The sequence below is a fragment of the Poromitra crassiceps genome (assembly GCF_964638095.1).
Source record: "Poromitra crassiceps genome assembly, chromosome: 21".
In the NCBI taxonomy this organism is placed as follows: domain Eukaryota; kingdom Metazoa; phylum Chordata; class Actinopteri; order Beryciformes; family Melamphaidae; genus Poromitra; species Poromitra crassiceps.
Window position 1 is genome coordinate 21557382 of NC_139638.1, and position 20473 is coordinate 21577854.

At 43.5% G+C, this 20473-nt stretch overlaps 2 protein-coding genes across 6 annotated transcripts; one reads left to right on the forward strand and one right to left on the reverse strand.

Moving 5' to 3' along the window:
* Nucleotides 1–215: 215 nt before the first annotated feature.
* dnajc21 (DnaJ heat shock protein family (Hsp40) member C21) lies at nt 216–13155 on the reverse strand. 5 transcript variants are annotated; one of them, XM_083657545.1, is made up of 13 exons: nt 13057–13155; nt 12825–12930; nt 12443–12536; nt 10829–10952; nt 8289–8414; nt 7682–7986; nt 6823–6992; nt 6087–6165; nt 3845–4000; nt 2675–2732; nt 1982–2166; nt 755–848; nt 216–634 (listed from the first exon to the last, which is right to left on the reverse strand). In XM_083657545.1, exons 2-13 carry the CDS (start codon nt 12919–12921, stop codon nt 476–478), a joined length of 1647 nt encoding a protein of 548 aa, XP_083513671.1. In that variant the 5' UTR covers nt 12922–12930; nt 13057–13155; the 3' UTR covers nt 216–475. The 5 variants fall into 5 exon arrangements, with proteins under 5 accessions (XP_083513671.1, XP_083513674.1, XP_083513672.1 ...); XM_083657548.1 differs by having other exon boundaries at nt 1982–2163; nt 2684–2732; nt 12825–13124; XM_083657546.1 differs by having other exon boundaries at nt 1982–2163; nt 12825–13124.
* Nucleotides 13156–13743: 588 nt separating this feature from the next.
* bxdc2 (brix domain containing 2) lies at nt 13744–19993 on the forward strand. Its single transcript, XM_083657839.1, has 10 exons — nt 13744–13904; nt 14253–14364; nt 15891–15934; nt 16032–16102; nt 16196–16245; nt 16354–16427; nt 17101–17151; nt 17558–17659; nt 17817–17945; nt 19062–19993. The coding sequence occupies exons 1-10, from the start codon at nt 13755–13757 to the stop codon at nt 19305–19307; spliced, it is 1029 nt and encodes a 342-aa protein (XP_083513965.1). The 5' UTR covers nt 13744–13754; the 3' UTR covers nt 19308–19993.
* The last annotated feature ends 480 nt before the right edge of the window (nt 19994–20473 follow it).

Below are 20473 nucleotides of genomic sequence, written 5' to 3' on the forward strand. Positions count from 1 at the left end.
AAACACTAATGAGGGTTTCCAACTTCCAATCATTGAAGTTGGAATAGACCCTTCTCACGGGGGCCATTTTGGGTCGAAAAGACAGGGTAAACACAGGTGCAAGCAAAACACTAATGAGGGTTTCCAACTTCCAATGATTGGAATTTGGAAACCCTCATTAGTGTGTTGCTTGCACCTGTGTTTACCCTGCCAATTTGACACAAAATGGCCCCGTGAGAAGGGTCTATTGAAACCCTCATTAGTGTTTTGCTTGCACCTGTGTTTACCCTGCCTTTTCGACACAAAATGGCCCCTGTGAGAAGGGTCTATTGGGGGGGGGACGGGGACGTGTCGGTGAGCAATCCAGTCTGTTTATAATAAAGTTAACTTCCCAAGGCTTTGAGGGAAACAGACATGTCAGGACATTATTGAGTCCTGCTTCCCTGCTAAGTCACGCTCGTCGAGTCCTTTTCATCTGCCCAGCGAGGAGGAAAGGCTATCTGCTCTTCTTGTCTTTCTTGGGCTTGCCCACGGAGCTGTTTGGGGCGCTGGAGGAGACGGCCGTGGCATGGCCGCTGGTCTTCAGGTGGTCAAACAGCTTGTTCCTTGTGGAGAACTCGTTGTCACAGGTCACACAGCGCAGGTTCCCTTCCTTCTGCAGCGGCAAATGGGATGGAAATAAGGTGTAAACTCACAACTCTGGTTTGAATTACAGGTCAAATGTTTTTTTTTATTTCTACTAAAAAATAAAAAGCTCATAATGCGGTGTTCTTACCTCAGAGGGACGCTCTCCTCCTGTGTGAGGCTTCACGTTCTTGTCTTTACCTCCTCCCTTCTTCCCTTTGGTGAGCTGCTGAGCTTTGGAGCTGCTGAGACATCAAATCGTTTAGATGATGGTGAATTAAAGACGTAGCCTACATTTCTGAACTACATGGCAGAGATGGGGACTTGGACTTGGGACTTGGACTTGAGTCGCACTTAAGTCTCACTCAGTGACTTGAGACTCGTCCTCAAAGACCTGAGACTTGACTTGAACTTGAGTTTTGGGACTTGTGAACAATCTTTATTTTTTATTTAATTTTTTTGGTGCATTAACATTAAGGACATTTCTACCGATGTCATCTAATCTGATACTGTATGCAAATAGATAAAGGAGTGAGGATAATACAGTACATGCTTTGAATTCCTTGGTTTGAGCTATGCAGTGTTCTAAGCAGACCAGATTGCATGTAACAGATGATAGAACACTCATCCATAAGAGACTTGAGACTTGACTTGGACTTTCCCCTCAAAGACTTGAGACTTGACTTGGACTTGCCCCTCAAAGACTTGAGACTTGACTTGGACTTGCCCCTCAAAGACTTGATACTTGACTTGGACTTGCCCCTCAAAGACTTGAGACTTGACTTGGACTTGCCCCTCAAAGACTTGAGACTTGACTTGGACTTGCCCCTCAAAGACTTGAGACTTGACTTGGACTTGCCCCTCAAAGACTTGAGACTTGACTTGGACTTGCCCCTCAAAGACTTGAGACTTGACTTGGACTTGCCCCTCAAAGACTTGAGACTTGACTTGGACTTGCCCCTCAAAGACTTGAGACTTGACTTGGACTTGAGCTCAAAGACTTGAGACTTGACTTGGACTTGCCCCTCAAAGACTTGAGACTTGACTTGGACTTGAACTCAAAGACTTGAGACTTGACTTGCAAAAAATGACTTGTGAGCATCTCTGCTACATGGTATACAGTACTCCTGAATACAAGCACTTTCAATGACCCATGTCCAACTTATTTATGTCTATTTTCAAAAACGTTCAAGACTTTGATTCCCCCGCCCCTCAAATTCAAATACTGTACTTTCAAAGAGTTCAGGGACCAGTGTGAACCCTGTTACATCATTGAGCAGGCGCAGCCGAACGAAGATGAAGTAGGGAGGAGAAGGGTAAGAGGATATGTCAGCAAGAGAAAATGAGTTGTACAGTAAATGGTGGAGACCCGATTCACCTCTTGGTTTCTGTGGGAGGGCGGTCTTCTCCCTGCTGCTCGGGCTCTGTCTGCTGCTCGGGCTCTCCCTGCTGCTCGGGCTCTGTCTGCTGCTCTGGCTCTGTTGGCTTCTCAGACAGGTCTTCATCACAGCTGCTGGGCGTCCGCTTCTCTCCCTGCACCTCCTCCTCCTCTGGAGTGCTCTGCTTCAGCAGCAGTGTGCCGGAGAAGAGAAAGGGCAGCGTTTTCACAAAGGGACACGCAAGAGCCGACACGTGTACGGCGAACAATTTAAATAATAATATAATCATCTGCACTCAAAGATACCCCCCGCCCCCCCATGATTTGTTCAAACCGTACATTACTGTTATCAATGAAATCTTGAAAAACTTTTGATGTGGAAAAAGTGTGAAAAACTAAAGAAATTAGATTTTTGTCATTTTTTTTGCATACATTATTAAATAGGTGCACTGCATACCCAGGTATTTGAACTAAAAGGAAAGAAAAGTCATTTTTGGGTTCAGCTCCACTTTAAAATATCAGAAGAGAGAACAGCAGCAGAACAGGAGAGAGGGGGGGGGGGCTGAGGAGGGGTTCAGAGAAAGGACATGCGTGTGTGTGTGGGTGGTAGGACATGGTGGGTGGTAGCCTAGGACAGGGACAGAGGTCGCAAAGAGTTGAGTCAAAGTTGCAGAGACAAAAGAGAATACTCACTTCAGTCACTTCCTGCACTTTCTGCTGCTTTTTCTTCCTCTTTTGCTTTTTGGAGAGTCTGCGTGGGGCGAGACGAGGTCAAGTTAGTGTCATCTTCCCCTTTCCCCAGAAGCATGAGTAATAAGTCAATAACTGACTTGGACTTCCCCCTCAAAGACTTGAGACTTGACTTGGACTTAAGCTCAAAGACTTGAGACTTGACTTGGACTTGTAAAAAATGACTTGTGAGCATCTCTGCCTCAACAACACGGCTAATCGTTTTCAACAAAGGAAAACGGTCCTACGTCGTCTACCCCCAAAACCACCGTCCCCAGGACCACTCCCTCTACCCACCCCTCGAAGACCTTCCTATCCATATGGCCTCTTCCCCCCCCCCCGAGCCCCAACTCCCTTCCCACCACCCACATCCCCCTAGCCACTGCCTCCAACCCTGACTCTCTATGACCTTAAGGCCTAAACATGGTCGTCAGTCAGAGCCTCGCCCCGCCCTCCCCGTAGGACGGCGCTCCAAAATGTGACTCAACAGCGACGATACGTGCGTGACGTCGGCTGCACGAGAGTTGTGACTGGCCGTTGCCTTGGCTCATCGTTGTAAAGTCGCCTTTCAAAGCATGAAGTTAGATTATAACGAACTAGTTGTGTGGCTTTAGCCTTCCCAAATGTTGAGGGTCGTTTTTTTAGAATTTAATACATAGAATTGGGAACGTTACATTCAATTTCATTCAGACTGCCTGGCACACAATCTCCGCCATTTTCACACGGAGCTTCCACAGGAGGAGGGAGGGTGTAGTGGCGCCGCCAGACGGCGAGACGGCTCCAATTCGAGGCGGACGGACGACCATGTTTAGGCCTTTACTTTCCCTAACAACGAGCCATTTTACCTAGCCCCGCCCACTTACTGATCACATCGTCAACATCCCTCTAGCCACTCCCACTACCCACTCCTCGAATCCCCGACTTTCTACGACCTTCCTATCCCTAGATATGGCCCTTTTAACATAGCCACGCCCCCTTCCTTGATGGAACGGGCGGTCACAGTCACCTTGAACTTTGACCACCAAAATCTAATCGGTTCCATCAAGGCGTTCCTGAGATATTAACGAACGACGGACGGACGTACAACCCGAAAACGGTTAATAGGATCGTTCAGAACGTTCATGAGCTACATACTTCTGCTTGGGTTTGTCTTCCTCCTCCTCGTCTTCCTCCTCTCTTCCCTCCTTTCCTTCAGAGTTCAAGCCGAGTGCATCCTCTTCATCTTGCAGCTGTTGCCGTAACAACGCCACCATCTCCCGGTGCTTTTTCGACTTTCCGTGGTTCTTCATGCTGTGGAGAAAATTATCCTGAAATGAAGATTTGATTGACAGCTGCATGTCGTGATATGATTGGTTGAAATGGGGGTAGAAATTTGATAGTACTGGGTGACGTCAGCAAACTGTACATTACTGTTATCAATGAAATCTTGAAAAATGAACTTTTGATGTGAAAAAGTGTGAAAAACTAAAGAAATTAGATTGTTGTGATATTTTTTGCATACATTGTTAAATAGGTGCACTGCATACCCAGGTATTTGAACTAAAAGAAAATAAAAGTCGTATTTGGGTTCAGCTCGACTTTAGGTGTCATGCACTCAAGGTGCCCAACGCCCATGGTTTTTTTTTTTAATTAAAAATAAAACATTCAAAGTGCAAGTCACACAACAGTCTTGCGTCATCGTCAGCAGTGCAGTAAAATAGGAAGTGAATCTCATTTTCGATTCCGTGTAATCGTGTTTCGTGTTCCCGATCATAACTGAGCACACAGAGATCTTTGTCGTCTGTTCAAATCAAACCTCACGTATGGTTCAACACAGTAACTGTCCTTTATAAGGCGATAGGTTCTTAGTTTTGGTTGAGTCCATAGCATAGGTCAACAGACCATTTTTCTTCATACAGAGTAAACATAATCACTCATATTCTCTCGGGTGTCACAAAGTAACCTGTTATGAAAGATAAATGATACAGGTATCCGTGGGCGATATCCCAATGGAATATCTTTTTAGTGAGTCACATTCTCACCGGTCTATTCCAGAGTCGCAGTATTTTACCTTTGTGTCTAATGCTTGGGAGTTCCCCCATATCACCACCACCACCAGGCTCTTAAAAGTGCTTGACAGGAAGCCATAAACCCATCATCACTGTCATTGCCTAAGCAATCAAAATCTACTGAGCTGGGATCATTTCATTAAAATCACCAACGCCAGTCTTGTTGATAAGATTTTGCATGGCTTGGCCCCTCCCCCCCTTAGTGCTTTTGTTAAAGGAACACTCCGCCCATTTTCAACCAGCTTTGTATCATTAGAACATCAGTAGTATATCAGAAAACTGTAAACGGTTTTGAAGTCTGTCATTTAATTTGACAGTTATCGAGTGTGAAACTGTGGACCAGTGACATCACTGGTCCACACTAACTCAAATTAATAACTCATTAACTCAAATCAACTCTCAATCACTGTTAAACTAGATGAATGACTTCAAAACCGTTTACAGTTTGAGAGTTGATTTGAGTTAATGAGTTATTAATTTGAGTTAGTGTGGACCAGTGATGTCACTGGTCCACACTTTAACACTCAATAACTGTCAAATTAAATGACAGACTTCAAAACCGTTTACAGTTTTCTGATATACTACTGATGTTCTAATGATACAAAGCTGGTTGAAAATGGGCAGAGTGTTCCTTTAAGCAAAAGACAATGGATGACAGACGCACCAGGTCTGTGGCAAGAGGCGATTGTTTCATTCCTTTGAGGAGGTCTGTCTTCGGACAGGGACTACGGTTGAAAATTAGCCAAGCTGGCTAAACTGGCGCATTTACAGAAATGTTTATTAATGTGCATTGTCCCTGTAATTTTAAACTCAATAAATGAAATGGGGAAAAAATGGTCAAAACTGGAGTGAGTTTATGAACACCAAGAAAAGAGCGTATGGCTCTTTGATGCACAGTACTACCGTATGTTATATATACTATGTTGGCATTTTAATATTATAATCATATGTCTTAAATCTCCCCCGTCTGCCATTTGTCTCAGACAGTGTCGTTAAGGTGTTATTAGGCAATTGACGTCAATGGAACATGCGGTTTGACACTTGACCAAGATGAGAGCTTCCGGTGTCGCCCTGTCATGGGTTTTGAAACATCTACAGCCACCTCGAGGTGTTGTGGGTGGTGTTCTCTCTGGTTAACATGTTTGCTATAAACGTGGTTCGGGGCTTTTTGAGACTCTGGTCTTCCTGTTGAAGACTGACCACAATTATGCCTACAAGCTTGTAATAAAACAATCATTTTTCTTTGAAAGTCAAGCCTTTTCGATTGCCTTCTTAATTGATTGATATAATCAAAAGATTTGCATCACAGGTTCGTCGCTCCTACTTACGATTTATCTGACTTGAAGGCTTTATCACAAGCCGGGCAGTACAGCTCATCGTAATACACTCCATCTGGCTGCTCTGCATCTGTGGAGGCACACACGCACGCACACGCACACACACACGCACGCACGCACGCACGCACGCACGCACACACACACACACACACACACACACACACACACACACACACACACACACACACACACACACACACACACGATAGTATCGATAAAAATCAATACTAAAAATTTGAAACGGATACAATACTCATTTGCAACAGGTATTGATAAGTATCAATACTACACATTTGAAACGGATACAATACTCATTTGCAACATTATTATATTATATATTATATTATGGATATACCAGCAGTGCTTTCTCTTAATGATAAATCAAACATAGTACTGATTTTCTCCTCCCTGTCATTGGTGGGTATCTGTTGCTTCAACAAGCTCAAAGTGTTCTGATAGGCTGACGAGTAGAGCAGGGGTCATCTGCTGTGTAAGTGCAAAGTTTTTAATGAGTTTTATCGGGCCTAGATTATGGAGAATTGCACGTACGTCTGTCCGTCCATCTGTCTTCGTTCATTTTTTATACCTCTAGTCTAGATGCGTCGTCATCCCCCGTGGTATCGAAAATTGTATCGAGTATCGATATTTTCCTGTGTATCGGTATCGAAGTAGAAATTCTAGTATCGTGACATCTCTAGCACACACACACGCACGCACACACACACACCTCCTCCCTCATTGTTGGTCTTGTCCAGTGCGTCTTGTACATCCTGGTCCTCTTCCTCACTGTCTGTTACGTCTCCAAACTCCTCTCCGTACTGAGCCTCCATCTGCTGCAGCTCCTTCTCCAGGTCAGACATGGCCGCCCAGCTCTGCTCCTTGTACTCGTCTGCCAGTCTGCGAGGGATACGTGTGAGGAAGAGAGTGTGTGAGACAAGAGCGAGAGAGACACACACACACACCAGAGATGCTCACAAGTCATTTTTTACAAGTCCAAGTCAAGTCTCAAGTCTTTGAGCTTAAGTCCAAGTCAAGTTTCAAGTCTTTGAGGGGGAAGTCCAAGTCAAGTCACAAGTCTTTGAGCTTAAGTCCAAGTCAAGTTTCAAGTCTTTGAGCTTAAGTCCAAGTCAAGTCTCAAGTCTTTGAGGGGGAAGTCCAAGTCAAGTCACAAGTCTTTGTTCACGAGTCCAAGGCAAGTCTCAAGTCTCTTATGGATGAGAATGCTATGCTGCTGCTGCATGCCATCTGGTCTGCTTAGCTACACTGCATAGCTAAAACTAAGGAATTCAAAGCATGTACTGTGTTATCCTCACTCCTTTATTAACATACACAGTATCAGCATTGATTAGCTGACATTATCATTAGTAGATGTTTCCTTAATGTTAATGCACCAAAAAAAAAAAAAAAAAAAAATTGTTCACAAGTCCCAAACCTTCAAGTGCAAGTCAAGTCTCAAGTCTTTGAGGACAAGTCTCAAGTCACTGTGTGTGTGACTTAAGTGGGACTCAAGTCCAAGTCTCAAGTCCAAGTCCCCATCTCTGACACACACACACACACACACACACACACGTCCATCCACCACTCACTTGGCCTGGCTGAGTTTCTGCTTGCGCCGCAGCTCCGACACCTTCTTGGCCTTCTCGGCGTTCTGCTCCTCCACCAGCAGCTTGTGGGCCTGCACCCTGCGGTCGCGCTTGCGGACAAAGGCCACCAGCTGGCGCACCAGCTCGCCGCGCTCCTTTCGGGCCTTGTCTCGGGTCTTCTTGTTCTCTTTCTCCATGGCCCTCTTCTCCCAGCGGTTGGAGGCCTGCCGCGTGTCGTACTCTTCCTTCCAGGCAAAGTTCTTGCGCGTGCAGAAGCTCTGCCAGAAGCCGTAGAACAAGTGCACCACCTACAGTAGGAAATGGGGAATACAGGCTTGAAGTACACCAGCCTACTGCAGCCATTGCAAAAAACCACAACAACAATTTGCTACTTTATTTTGTATTTGTGCAATGTTCATAATGAACGCTGCAAATTGCCACATACGATTTGGATATTGATGAATGTAATAATGAATGGATTCAAATGGCTCTTAAATACACACACATTCAACTGTGCTCAATTTTGGCTGTTGAGTGTTTTATTGACTAGTCCCACCCCACCCCCCAGTCATCAGGGAAACTAGTGGCCAGGAACAGCCCTGTGTCTTACTGTATCATAGTCACTCTGAGAGTCTCCAAAGGGAGGAAAGTCCTCGTCTTCGTCCTCCACCTTGCTGTGCTCCATCTCCTCCTTCACAATGGACTCAAACAGGTTCCTGTAGACGGTGTAAAAGCCCTGAGGAGAGAGAGTGGATCAAAATAAGACAAGAGAGACAAATAGAGACAAGAGAGAGCAAAAAAGTCTAAAAAAAAAAAAGGGCTAAAAAGTCACTGGCACTAAAGAAGTGATCAACTAAACTGAAGATTAAGAAGACTTTCATGACTTTTCCTAACCTGTTCTCCCCTTCATAATATCTCATAATCTCCAGGGCTGGGAAATATGATGTTAAAACTCCAAGAGTGTGGGGGAACTCTATGCACAAGGACGGGCCGGCCCATCTCAAGATTCTCAACAAAGACAGTTTAATCAAGTATGATGCTGCCCCCTTCTGGTAGAAAACTAGCAAAGCACATGCAGCCAAAGTACCACCAATGGAAGAGCCAAATCAAGCCAGCAAGGAACATGAGATACAGTATCAGACTTTCAGTTTAAGATTTCTGCCTTCCAAATAAAAGCTGTGATGTGTCAAGTTTGAAAAGAAAAACCTAACTATAGTGAAGTACTCAGGAACCTCTAGATTGAAAGTGAATTGAAAACAGGTAGAAAAGATGGGGTATTACGTTGACTAAAGTGAATGTTTTCTAATAGCCTACATAATTACATCAATCACCTACAGACTTTTCAAACAGATTTGATTGCATGATGATGTTTTCTGTGTTGTGTTTGTGAGGGCCAGATTTTCTAATATTCAATATTTTCGTTGATTTTTTTTTGTACCCCTAAAATAACATTTGACATCAGATCCAATTGTATATTGGCTATCTATAAATCTATCTATATATAGGGTGAGGGCGAGGGTGTATGATGTTGACAGACCCGAAACACCCCACGACCCCAGCTAACATCACTGATGACGCGTCCCAGCGCATGCTGTATGTATTTTGAAACATAGAATTATGGCTCCGCTGGCCAGTGACACTTAGGAATAGTCTAGGTCAGTGGTTCCCAAACTTTTTTGTGTCATCTACCCCTTGAGCTGTTTTACCATGCCAATAGTACCCCTCACTCATGCGTGTTGATAATTCTCCTAAATGTGTTATATTAAACTTATATTAAACTTTTAGATGACCTCTAACACATCTCATTATTAAAATAATTTTAATGACTCCTCTTTAATACAATTCTGACAGTTTTCAATTGGAAAACATAATCAGTTTTTATCATTTTGGAAATACATTGTAATCCTTAATCTTTCCAAGTACCCCCTGCAAGCTGCTGAAGTACCCCTAGGGGTACACGTACCCCTGGTTGGGAATCACTGGTCTAGGTGACAACCAAGTATAGTTTGGTGACAAGCTGGAGAGACAGTTGACGGTCGGAGAGACGGCACCCGGTACGGGTTGGGTTTAGCACCCCAGCCTGGCTTTCTCGTGAGGGAGAAATCCACAAACGCTACGGATTAGCCTCCTGAAAATCTGTGTAAAGATCGGCGCGGCCTGGGGTCCTTCAGGCTAGAGCGAGGTGCTTGGCGCAGGCGAATGACGTGCAGCGCACAGGCCTTCTCGAGGCTTCCTCTCTGCACATGGTACGGCAGGGTAGGATTGCCTTTGTACCAAGGGAGGGTCTGGTGAGACGAAGGAGGAGCGCGGCCTGGACGCACCGAAGGGTCTTTCATTACTGCGGTGTAGCACTAAACTCTATTGCAGCGGATTGGGCATGCTACCCTTCCGCGGGCAACGTTGCAGACAGAGTAGGAAGGCTGATCCGTGAGCGGCTGCTTCTGGGACGCGGGTCGGGGTCTTAATCGGCCTCGGCTGGGTCTACTGGGCGAGGGTGTATGATGTTCGACAGACCCGAAACACCTTACGACCCCAGCTAACATCACTGATGACGCGTCACAGCGCATGCTGTAGTATGTATTTTGAAACGTAGATGATATATTATTATAAGATATCAAATAATAGCCTATATGATTGATAATATAATATGATATTTAGGTGATTGATTAAAAGACACAAAACATTGGGCTAAACAGGGGTAACTAGCCTATTTATTTTTGGGGTAAAAAATATCTTAAAATCAAACACGTAGGCTATTTGATTTGAAGGTGTAGCCTACACCAACACACAACATCATCCTGCAATGAAATATGTTTGACAAGTATCCTTCATACTTTTGCCACTAACAGCTACAGCGAACAGGCTCGTCAACAATTTTCCGCGCTGGCCCTATGCTAGGTTTCGACCTAGCCTTGTTTTTTAATAGCAGACACCTCTTTTTTCCCCATCCAAGGAATTGAATCTAAATGGTTTGAGGAGTGAGTGAGTGCACGAATGAGATCCAACCTCTCTTTCAGGCTGTTGACATTTTCCATGTTTGAAGAAGAATATGATTGAAAACATTTGAAAAGATCCAGATACAGATTTGATGTGACTGCTTATAATAGGGAGTATACTGTGATCCTTACTGACATGAGCACAAACACTAACCTTCTCGTCATCTCCGAAGCCAGAGTAGCAGGTGACGGTGAAGTACTGGAGCAGGTCGACGCTGTCGTCTTCATACTCGCCACTGACTCCTCCTTTCAGCAGAGCATCCCTGTGGTTGTCGTACCTGTCAGACAGAGGAGGGGTCAAACAAGGACACACTCACACAGGTAATCTGTAGTCTGGATATAACTGAAGCCCTCTCGACTCATGGAAGTGGATTTTATTCAGCAGGTGTACTTCAAAAGCAGATTTGGTGAGGTTGGTACAGTCTGCAATAAGCGGTAATGGTACCCATCTCTGTTTTGGTGCCAATCATGGCTCCAATGCAGGATTGCTCTGCATACTTACTCATAATAAACACATTAATGCCACGCAGAGTTGTACCTTGTTTACTGTGCTAAATAATATGGTTATTACAATCTCCCGTGTTCTCCAGGAGCGGCACACTACTGCTGGATGAAGGCAGAGGAGACACTGCAACAGGGGGGTTCTTTTGTTAAAGTCGAACTGAACCTGTTCGTCACGTGCATAATGAGTCCGTTTCAGACTGAAAACATAGTTTGTCTAAGATGACAGGTTGAGAGGCGGGTCATAGTATCATGTCGATGATTTTATTTGACAATTCTGGGGACTGGATTGGGCTTTGTCCAATCCTGGCGTGTTCCGCCTCCAAATCGAGTGCGATTCAGTGTGTTGTGGCGCTCCCCTCGGGAAGAGCCCTTTGACGAGAGGAGCGGAGCTCAGCGAGCTGCAGGCAACCAGCTGCCTTCGTGTTGCCGAGCGAGAGTGCAGCATGTCGGCCTGGAATCTTCGAAGTGCGACCCCTGACAACCAAGCTCTCGGATGCGCGCGCCATTATCGCTGCTATAACGATACGATATCCCTGGAATGCGCGTTTTAACGAGCCAGTTACATTTCTTTGTATTTTTAGAGATTATAGTTTTTGTTTTTTATCCATATTTCTAACAATTGGCCAAGTTAGTAGTTAGTTTATGGGATAGGAATTCTGCCAGATGACAGGCACTAGGCGCCATTTTTTACTTCATTTGGAAGAGAAAATTATCCAGAAATGAAGATTTGATTGACAGCTGCATGTCGTGATATGATTGGTTGAAATGGGGTAGAAATTTGATAGTACTAGGTGACGTCAGCAAACTGTAAATTACTGTTATCAATGAAATCTTGAAAACCGAACTTTTGATGTGAAAAAGTGTGAAAAACTAAAGAAATTAGATTGTTGTGATTTTGTTTGCATACATTATTAAATAGGTGCATGGCATACCCAGGTATTTGAACTAAAAGAAAAGAAAAGTCATTCTTGGGTTCAGCTCGACTTTAAGACTCAGATCCTATACAGCAGTGAATCTCAACATTAGGGCCACAGACCTCCATTTGATGAGATTTTGAACATTTTTATTGTTAGATATGCTTTTGTCCAGCATTTCGTAATTATCTGTATTGCAGGTAGATAGATCAAAACAGTCAATTCTACATTCTATCGTGTTAACTTCTTGTAAATGAAATAATTGTGAAGTTTAACAATTCATCAAGTTGCTGGGGACTCTCTCTGGAACCCCCTTAAGAGGTATTGTCTCCACAAACATCAGTACGCACCAGGCTCTCTCCTGCGGGTCACTCAGCACCTCATAAGCCGCCTGGATCAGTTTGAAGTGCTCTGCTGCATCCTCGGCGTTATCCAAGTTCTTATCTGGATAATGGGAAAGCGTCGCTGTTGTTATAACGTAGCTATATAACGTCTACGTGAACAGTTTAGGGTGGGGTTAACGTTAGGGTAAACACCATCAGCGACATTAAAAAAAAAGCATGTGTATGTTTGGTTTTGGCAGAGTACGTTAACGTACTGGCTGGATGGTGGATAATCAATCACTTTAGCTAAGGTTAAACACTAGCACAAGGCCGTATCTAGTATGTTTTCAGCAACTGACAGAAAGCTGTCAGAGTACAGCAATCTGTTTTGATAACTCCATAGACGTACCGGGGTGCCATTTCAATGCCAATTTTCGATAGGCTTTCTTCAGATCGTCATCTCCTGCGTCCCGTTTCACACCCAAGGCTTCATAGTGACACTTCATGGTAAGTAGCTTCAAGATATAGAGTTAGGAAGAGTTTAGATCAAATACTCGAACGCGAAATATTGCTCACGTTATCAGGAACGAGGCTAACGATAGCTTGTAAGGGTTAGCTAACTTCGCTACCAGTATTCTCACCGTTAACGCTACATGGAACGTTATAACCCGGGATTCAACGGCTAGATCAAAACACTAAAACGCCTGGGTCCAACACTCAAATCGCTGGGATGTTCTGCATCTGTGACAATTATTTCCACTCGATATAACACTTGCATGCGGCTCTTTGCAGTGACAGGACAGCGGCGAAACTGCAGAAAAAACGTGTCGCATATTCTCGCGAGAGCTCATCATTCTTCTTCTTCTAGTGTTTTATGGCGGTTGGCAAACAACTTATGGTGCATTACCGCCACCTTCTGAAATGGAGTGTGGATCAGAATGGCTTTCTAAAACACTACACTATCCTGACTATATTCTTCTACTTAGTCCAGTTTCTTCTAGAAATAAAAATATATCCCTATATCCCACATTCCCTAAATTCAACTGCAATATTTATTTTAAATCCAGCTTGATACGATTGCTCTCCAATCTGTTGTTGAGGATCTGTCTTTCCTGTTGGTCTCGCGAGAGCTCATCATTCTTCTTCTTCTCCTTCTTCTTGGTTTCGGCAGATTAGTCGCATAAATTGCATCCTGCTGCCCCCCCACAGTAACAATGATGGTTCCATTCCATGAGGCAGTACCACTCCGCTGCAGCAGGGGGAGTCTGCTACATCCCCCTCTGGTGTCGGCGGCGCTCCTCGACTTCCAGTTCCTCTATCACAAAATCACAAACCAAACATGTCGACGCAGAAGAGAAAACGTGGGGGACCCGGTGCTGCTGGCAACAAGAAGGCAAAGAAAGCGAAATTCGCGGGGAATGGAAGTCAAGCGCCGAGCGAAACCCAACCGAATAAAAATGAAATCAATGTCCCGGCACCAGTATCAGCGGTAAGTGATTATAAACGGCTGACCAGGCCAGCTGGCTAGCTGCTAGCCGGGTTAACTAGCCAGCAAAACTCATCAAAAACACATGGCCACTGGACAGTGTCACCAACCTAGCTAACGCTACACAATATCTTATTTTTTTTTTTATTGTATTTAACCTTTATTTATACAGGGAGAGCAAGCTCTCATTTTCAATATGAAGATGTGACTGGAGTAGTTCTGTAGCTGTCCTGTAGTCAGTGTGCCAAACCAATGTCTTGTTCTTTTTGATCGGGTTTGTAATAGCACAGACATGTGATACAGATGAAGATGAAGATACTGTCCTAAAATCAAAGTGTCTTTCCTGAACAGGGCAAATGGACGAACAAGGAAAGAGTTCTCATTTTCTCCTCCAGAGGCATCAACTTCAGAACCAGGCACTTGATGCAGGACCTGAGGACTATGATGCCACACTCAAAAGCAGGTTTGTATCATTGACACTTTGGCCCATCTCTCTAACGCAGCGGTTCCATAGATTGTTATTCATCTTTGGGTTCATCATGGAGAGAGTCCTAAGCAGACACATGACATCGTCTGTATCTAGCTGCCTAGACAACCTACAGTTTGCATATAAAAGTAAGAGAGGTACAGATGACGCAACTGTAACTTTGTTCAACACCATAGCGAAGCATCTACAAGCCCCCACTAATTATGTTAGAGTTCTTTTTATTGATTTCACATCTGCTTTTAATACCATGCAAATACATACACTTCTGCAGAGACTACTCGACCTAGGGGTAAATGGTGGCATTATTCACTGGATCAGAGATTTCCTCTCTGACCGCCCCCAAAGAGTATTGGTCAATGGTTGTGTGTCAGATGAGATTGTGTTGAACACTGGCGCACCACAGGGCACAATTTTTTCACCACCGCTCTTCTCTGCGTACACAAATGAGTTTATGATTGATCAGGGGCACTTTCGTTTATTTAAGTACGCAGATGACATGGCGTTAGTTGCTCTCCTGCAGGAAGGGGACATAGAGAGAGAGAACATGTATTTTAATCATGTTACGAGCCTCCATAACTGGTGCTCTACAAGCTCTTTAGAAATTAATGTTGCTAAGACTAAGGAGCTTATCCTACAGAACAACAAAAAGTCAATCCAGCGGCAGCCCATAATCATTAATGGACAAACAATTGAGATGGTCAGTGATTTTAAATATCTAGGCACGTACATAGACAGTAGCCTGACCTTTAGAGCAAATACCGACCACATTTTCAAAAAATGCTCACAGCGTCTCCACTTGCTACGCAAGCTTAATAATTTTGGAGTGAGCCAAAACATTCTTGAAACAGTGTACAAGAGCCTAGTGGAAAGTATCTTATCTTTTAACATGATCATGTGGTATGGTAATCTGAACGTTAAATGGAGAAACAAGCTGCAGAGAATAGTGAATATGGCCTCTAAGATCCTAGGGAAGCCACAGAAACAACTGAGTAGTCTGTACGATGAAATAGTCACAAGTAAAGCTGAGAGTATCACTAGTGATCCGTCCCACCCACTTTTTAATGAATTTGAGTTTTTACCCTCAGGGAGGCGGTACAGACAACCGATGGCAAAGAAAAACCTCTACAAGAGGTCATTTGTCCCAGATGCCATTATGGCTTTAAATAAAACTAGGAAGCGATAGACTATGCTATGCTTTTTGTTTATGACTTTTTGGCGTTGCTGCGGTTTTTTGCACAGTAGGTCTTTTACATTTTATATTTTATATTTTTAATTTTCAATTGTTTGAAGGTGGATGAATGTGTGTTAACTGTATTGTATTGTATCGATATGTGTACTGTCATCTTTAACACCTTGTATTGTTTTTGTGTTTTTCAAGTTTGTAAGACACGTCTTGGTGAAATCAAAGACAAATTTCCACCTGTGGACAATAAAGTTTTCGTATCGTATCGTATCGTATCGTATAACAATGATTTTTTCAATTGATGTTTTCTGTCTGTTAGATACAAAGATGGACAGAAAGGACAAGCTATTTGTCGTCAATGAGGTGGGTCTGTTTGCAGATGTTTCCTGGCAAGTTAATGAAAATCCCGAGACAATCATACTTGCATTACAACATGGCTAACGTTTTCACCGTCTCCCAGGTGTGTGAAATCAAAAACTGCAACAAATGCCTCTTTTTTGAGGCAAAGAAAAAGCAGGATCTCTACATGTGGTGAGTGTCTGCTCATTGGTACTCTCCTCATCGGTCCTTTTCGATGTGTGCTGGACACTTTTGATTATGAATGCCATCTTTCTCACCCTACAGGATTTCAAACAGCCCGCATGGACCTTCTGCAAAGTTTCTGGTTCAGAACAGTGAGTTAATAATCTGTCTCTTAGTGTCATGATGAGCAGGGGGGGCGGGGCAACATTTATCATGTGGCAGAACATCGTATTAATATTCTTTTGTCCTGTGTTCCACAGTCCACACACTGGCTGAACTGAAAATGACAGGGAACTGCCTGAAAGGATCCAGGCCGCTGCTGTCATTTGACCCTGTGAGTAGCACTCAGTGTTGGGAGTAACTAGTTACTAAGCAACTAGTTACTGCAACTTAACTACTTCTTGCAATAACTAGTAATCTAACTAATTACTTTTTAAATTTAGTAACTCAGTTACAGTTACTAAAATAGTAACTGGGCTAGTCACTAGTTGCTTTAGGACATGAAAATAACGGACAACTTCAGAGGATTATCCGGTTTCTGATCCTCAGACCTAGTCCGGGGAGAGAGCTGCAGCTGCAGCCAGAGCCCCAGAGGCTATAAGCCTCCCCAATAAGTGAATGTTCAATGCCACACTGTGGCACAGCAACACTAACATAATGTGTGCATTAATAACAATCGAAGCGGACTTTTAAAAGTAACGCAAAATTACTTTGAAGTCACTAGTAACTTTAAAGTAATTAAATTACTTTTTGAGAGAAGTAACTAACGAATTACCAATTTTCAGTAACTTGCCCAACACTGGTAGCACTGGTCTGGAAACTGGGGCATGCTCAGTGGCTGATTGATAGCTGTTTTGGTCACACATCATGGCACATTTATATGCTGACAATCGATAGATTGATCAAGGGCAAGGGCAGAGTATTTTAATGCACAGCTTGAATGTTATTGATCATAAAACAGCCACAGGAGCTTGACTTTTTGTATCCGCTTTATTCTTTATTTACAGAAATTTGACAAAGATCCACACCATGCTTTACTGAAGGAGCTGTTCACCCAGGTCTGTTTTCACTCTACAAGATGTTTGTCAGGAGATGTCTACATTAATATCCACTACACCACTATGCACAACAACACAGTGAACGTAAAATATGTATGAGCGGTTTAAGAGTTTGGCCCAACAGGTTATAAACATCTTTATTTTCAAGATTTGTCAGAATTGTTTTTGTACAGAATCAGCTTTAACGTTCACACCGGTTGACATCTTCTCCCTTGACAATCAGACAAGACAAATCTGAAAAAATGCAACACAACACCCGCCTCCTCAAAATCGACACTATCTCTGTTGGCAACATCAAATAAAGTCCCCAGCACCAGTTGAATATGAAAATGGTTCTGTTTATAATAAACTTGCTGTATTATTTAAGGTGTTACTTTTGGTTACTTATTGAGTTTTCCTGTTGTAGACATTTTCCACTCCACATTACCACCCTAAGAGTCAGCCGTTTGTGGACCATGTCTTCACATTTACCATTGCAGACAACAGGATATGGTTTAGAAACTACCAGGTGAGTTGTCACTCACTGCTCTACTTTGTTTCTCTGCATACATGAGCTTTTATTGGAAATATTAGGAGAATAGGCTTCTGAAATTTAGAGTTCAACAAATGTAACATTTCCCCCCCCCCCTTCTTTTTGCAATCCGTTTTCCCTGTGCCACCTTAAGATCATTGAGGAGGACGCGTCCCTAGTGGAGATCGGGCCTCGCTTCGTTCTCAACCTCATCAAGATCTTTCAAGGGAGCTTTGGAGGGCCGACGCTCTACGAAAACCCACACTTCACGTCTCCCAACATGGTACAATCCAATTCATGCCAGTCTGTCAACTCTGAAGCATTATCAGCATCTCATTTTATTTAATGAAATGAGGAAATGCCCAATTTTCATAGTCAAAATTGTCCTGAGATTTGCCTGGCACATTACCATGTTAAATAGATTAGATTCGGACGCCGAGGTAGTGGTAGATTCCCTGGGTCGCAGGTTCGAGTCCCTGTGATACCTCCGGCTTGGTCGGGCGTCCATACAGTCACAATTGGCCGTGTCTGCAAGTGGGAAGCTGGATTAAGGGTATGTACGTGTCCTGGCCGCTGCAGTAGCGCCTCCTCTGGTTGATCAGAGAGTCAGGAGTCTGTTCAGTGGGGAGGGGAACTGTGGGGGAATAGCGCGATCCTCCCACGCGCTACGTCCTGCCGGTGAAACTCCTGGTGAAAAAAAGCGACTGCACATGTATCGGAAGAAGTATGTGCTGGACTACGGCTCTCCCAAGATCAGCAGAGGGGGCGGAGCAACAACCAGGACAGCTTGGCTTGGGGCTTGGTTGTAAATTGGGCACAGCTATCTCTGAAAAGGCAATCAGACAACCAGTGTTGGGAGTAACTGTAACTTAACTACTTTTTTCAGTAACTAGTAATCTAACTACCGTAATTACTTTTTCAAATTCAGTAACTCAGTTACAGTTACTAAAATAGTAACTGGGCTAGTTACTAGTTACTTTAGGACATGAAAATAACGGACAACTTCAGAGGATTACCCAGTTTCTGATCCTCAGACCTAGTCCGGGGAGAGAGCTGCAGCCAGAGCCCCAGAGGCTAATGACCTTGATAGGCTATAAGCCTCCCCAATAAGCGAAGGTTCAATGCCACACTGTGGCACAGCAACACTAACATAATGTGTGCATTAATAACAATCGAAGCGGACTTTTAAAAGTAACGCAAAAGTTACTTTCCCTAGTAACTAATTACTGTGAAGTAACTGGTAACTTGAAAGTAATTAAATTACCTTTTGAGAGAAGTAACTAGTAACTGTAACTAATTACCAATTTTCAGTAACTTTCCCAACACTGCAGACAACATCATGATGCATTTCCTGACTGTCTCAAATTTTGATTGCGGTTGTCCTCTTAAACCCCTGCAGCACCGGCGAGAGATCCGATTGGCCACGGCCGCCAGAGTGCGTGAGAAGCAGATGGTGAAGGAGCTGCAGAAGGTGAAGAGGGCCGAAGCCAAGGAGGACCTGGGCAGAGACGTCACGGCCGACGTCTTCGTCACGCCGGCCGACGAGAAGGCCGTCCACATCGAGACAGAGCCGCCCGAGCCAAAGGACACGAAGAAGAACAGACGCAAAGCCTTCAAAAGACAGAGGATGCAGACGGCTCGCTAGAATCTGGGTGAATGACTTACTGATGATAATGATGATACCGGGGTATCTTAAGAAAATACAGATACTGTTTTGCTACAATGATGGAATCCAGTCCAGAAATGAAAAATGATGTGAAGATTAGATTACCTGCAGATTAGACTTTGCCTGCAACATGTATCATTTGACTCTAGTATGGCCTTCAGATGGTGTAAGAGATTTCAAATGTGTACATTTTGTGTTCAGTGTCTGTTGCTGCACATCATATATATATATATATATAGCTGCCAAACTCTGAATAATGAGTGTGCAGGTTTGAGTTGGCCACCAAGGCAAAGAACTTGCATTGATAAGAACAGAAGACTAATAGGTTTGTCCATTGCAACATCAGCGCACAGCAAATCCGCCATTTTGGCCTGAAAAGGACTATCTCTGATTGACTGTTGTGGCTCTGTGCTGTTGTCCCATTGGCACATTTTTTCAGGCCAAAATGACAGCAGCGCTGTTGTAAAAAAAAAAAAAAAAAAACCCAGACATTGACTCTTGCCTTCATGGTACTCTTTGACCAAGTTCCCAGCTTTCAGAAGACCACAAGCAACATTTATGTAATGTCTATCCCTTTGTTTGTTTTTTGGGGGGGGCATCTTTGTAAAAGCTTTGGTTTATAAATCCTGGACTGTGACGACTACAGTCCTTTTCTATGTCCTGTCAAATAAAACCATACCATTTAAAACTAGTGTATCGTCTCACATAACTGGAATAGTTGTTGAGCTACTTTAGAGATCACAACTCAGTCATAAGGTGTTGCACTTATTCTCAAGCTCTGCCAACCAGTGGCGCCGGAACGAGTTTGCAATAAGGGGGACACAATTTTTTTTTTTTTGTAATATATATATATATTTTTTTTTGACGGCCCCCGAACGTGCGCCGATGAAAAATTGACGTTTTTATGGACGTTTGGATGGTTTTTAGCCATATTTAGATGAATATCTCATTTTTAATTAACATTAGGATTATACTGTAGTAATGTAATTATTCAGTATTTTTCCTTTTCTCACTCACTTGGTGACCTGCTCTCCCTTTAGGTCATTTCATAATTACACTACAACAGACAGCAACACAGGCAGAAACACTGAACTTATTATTATTATTATCACTTCGAAACACAGTGCAAAACTTGTCATCTCAAC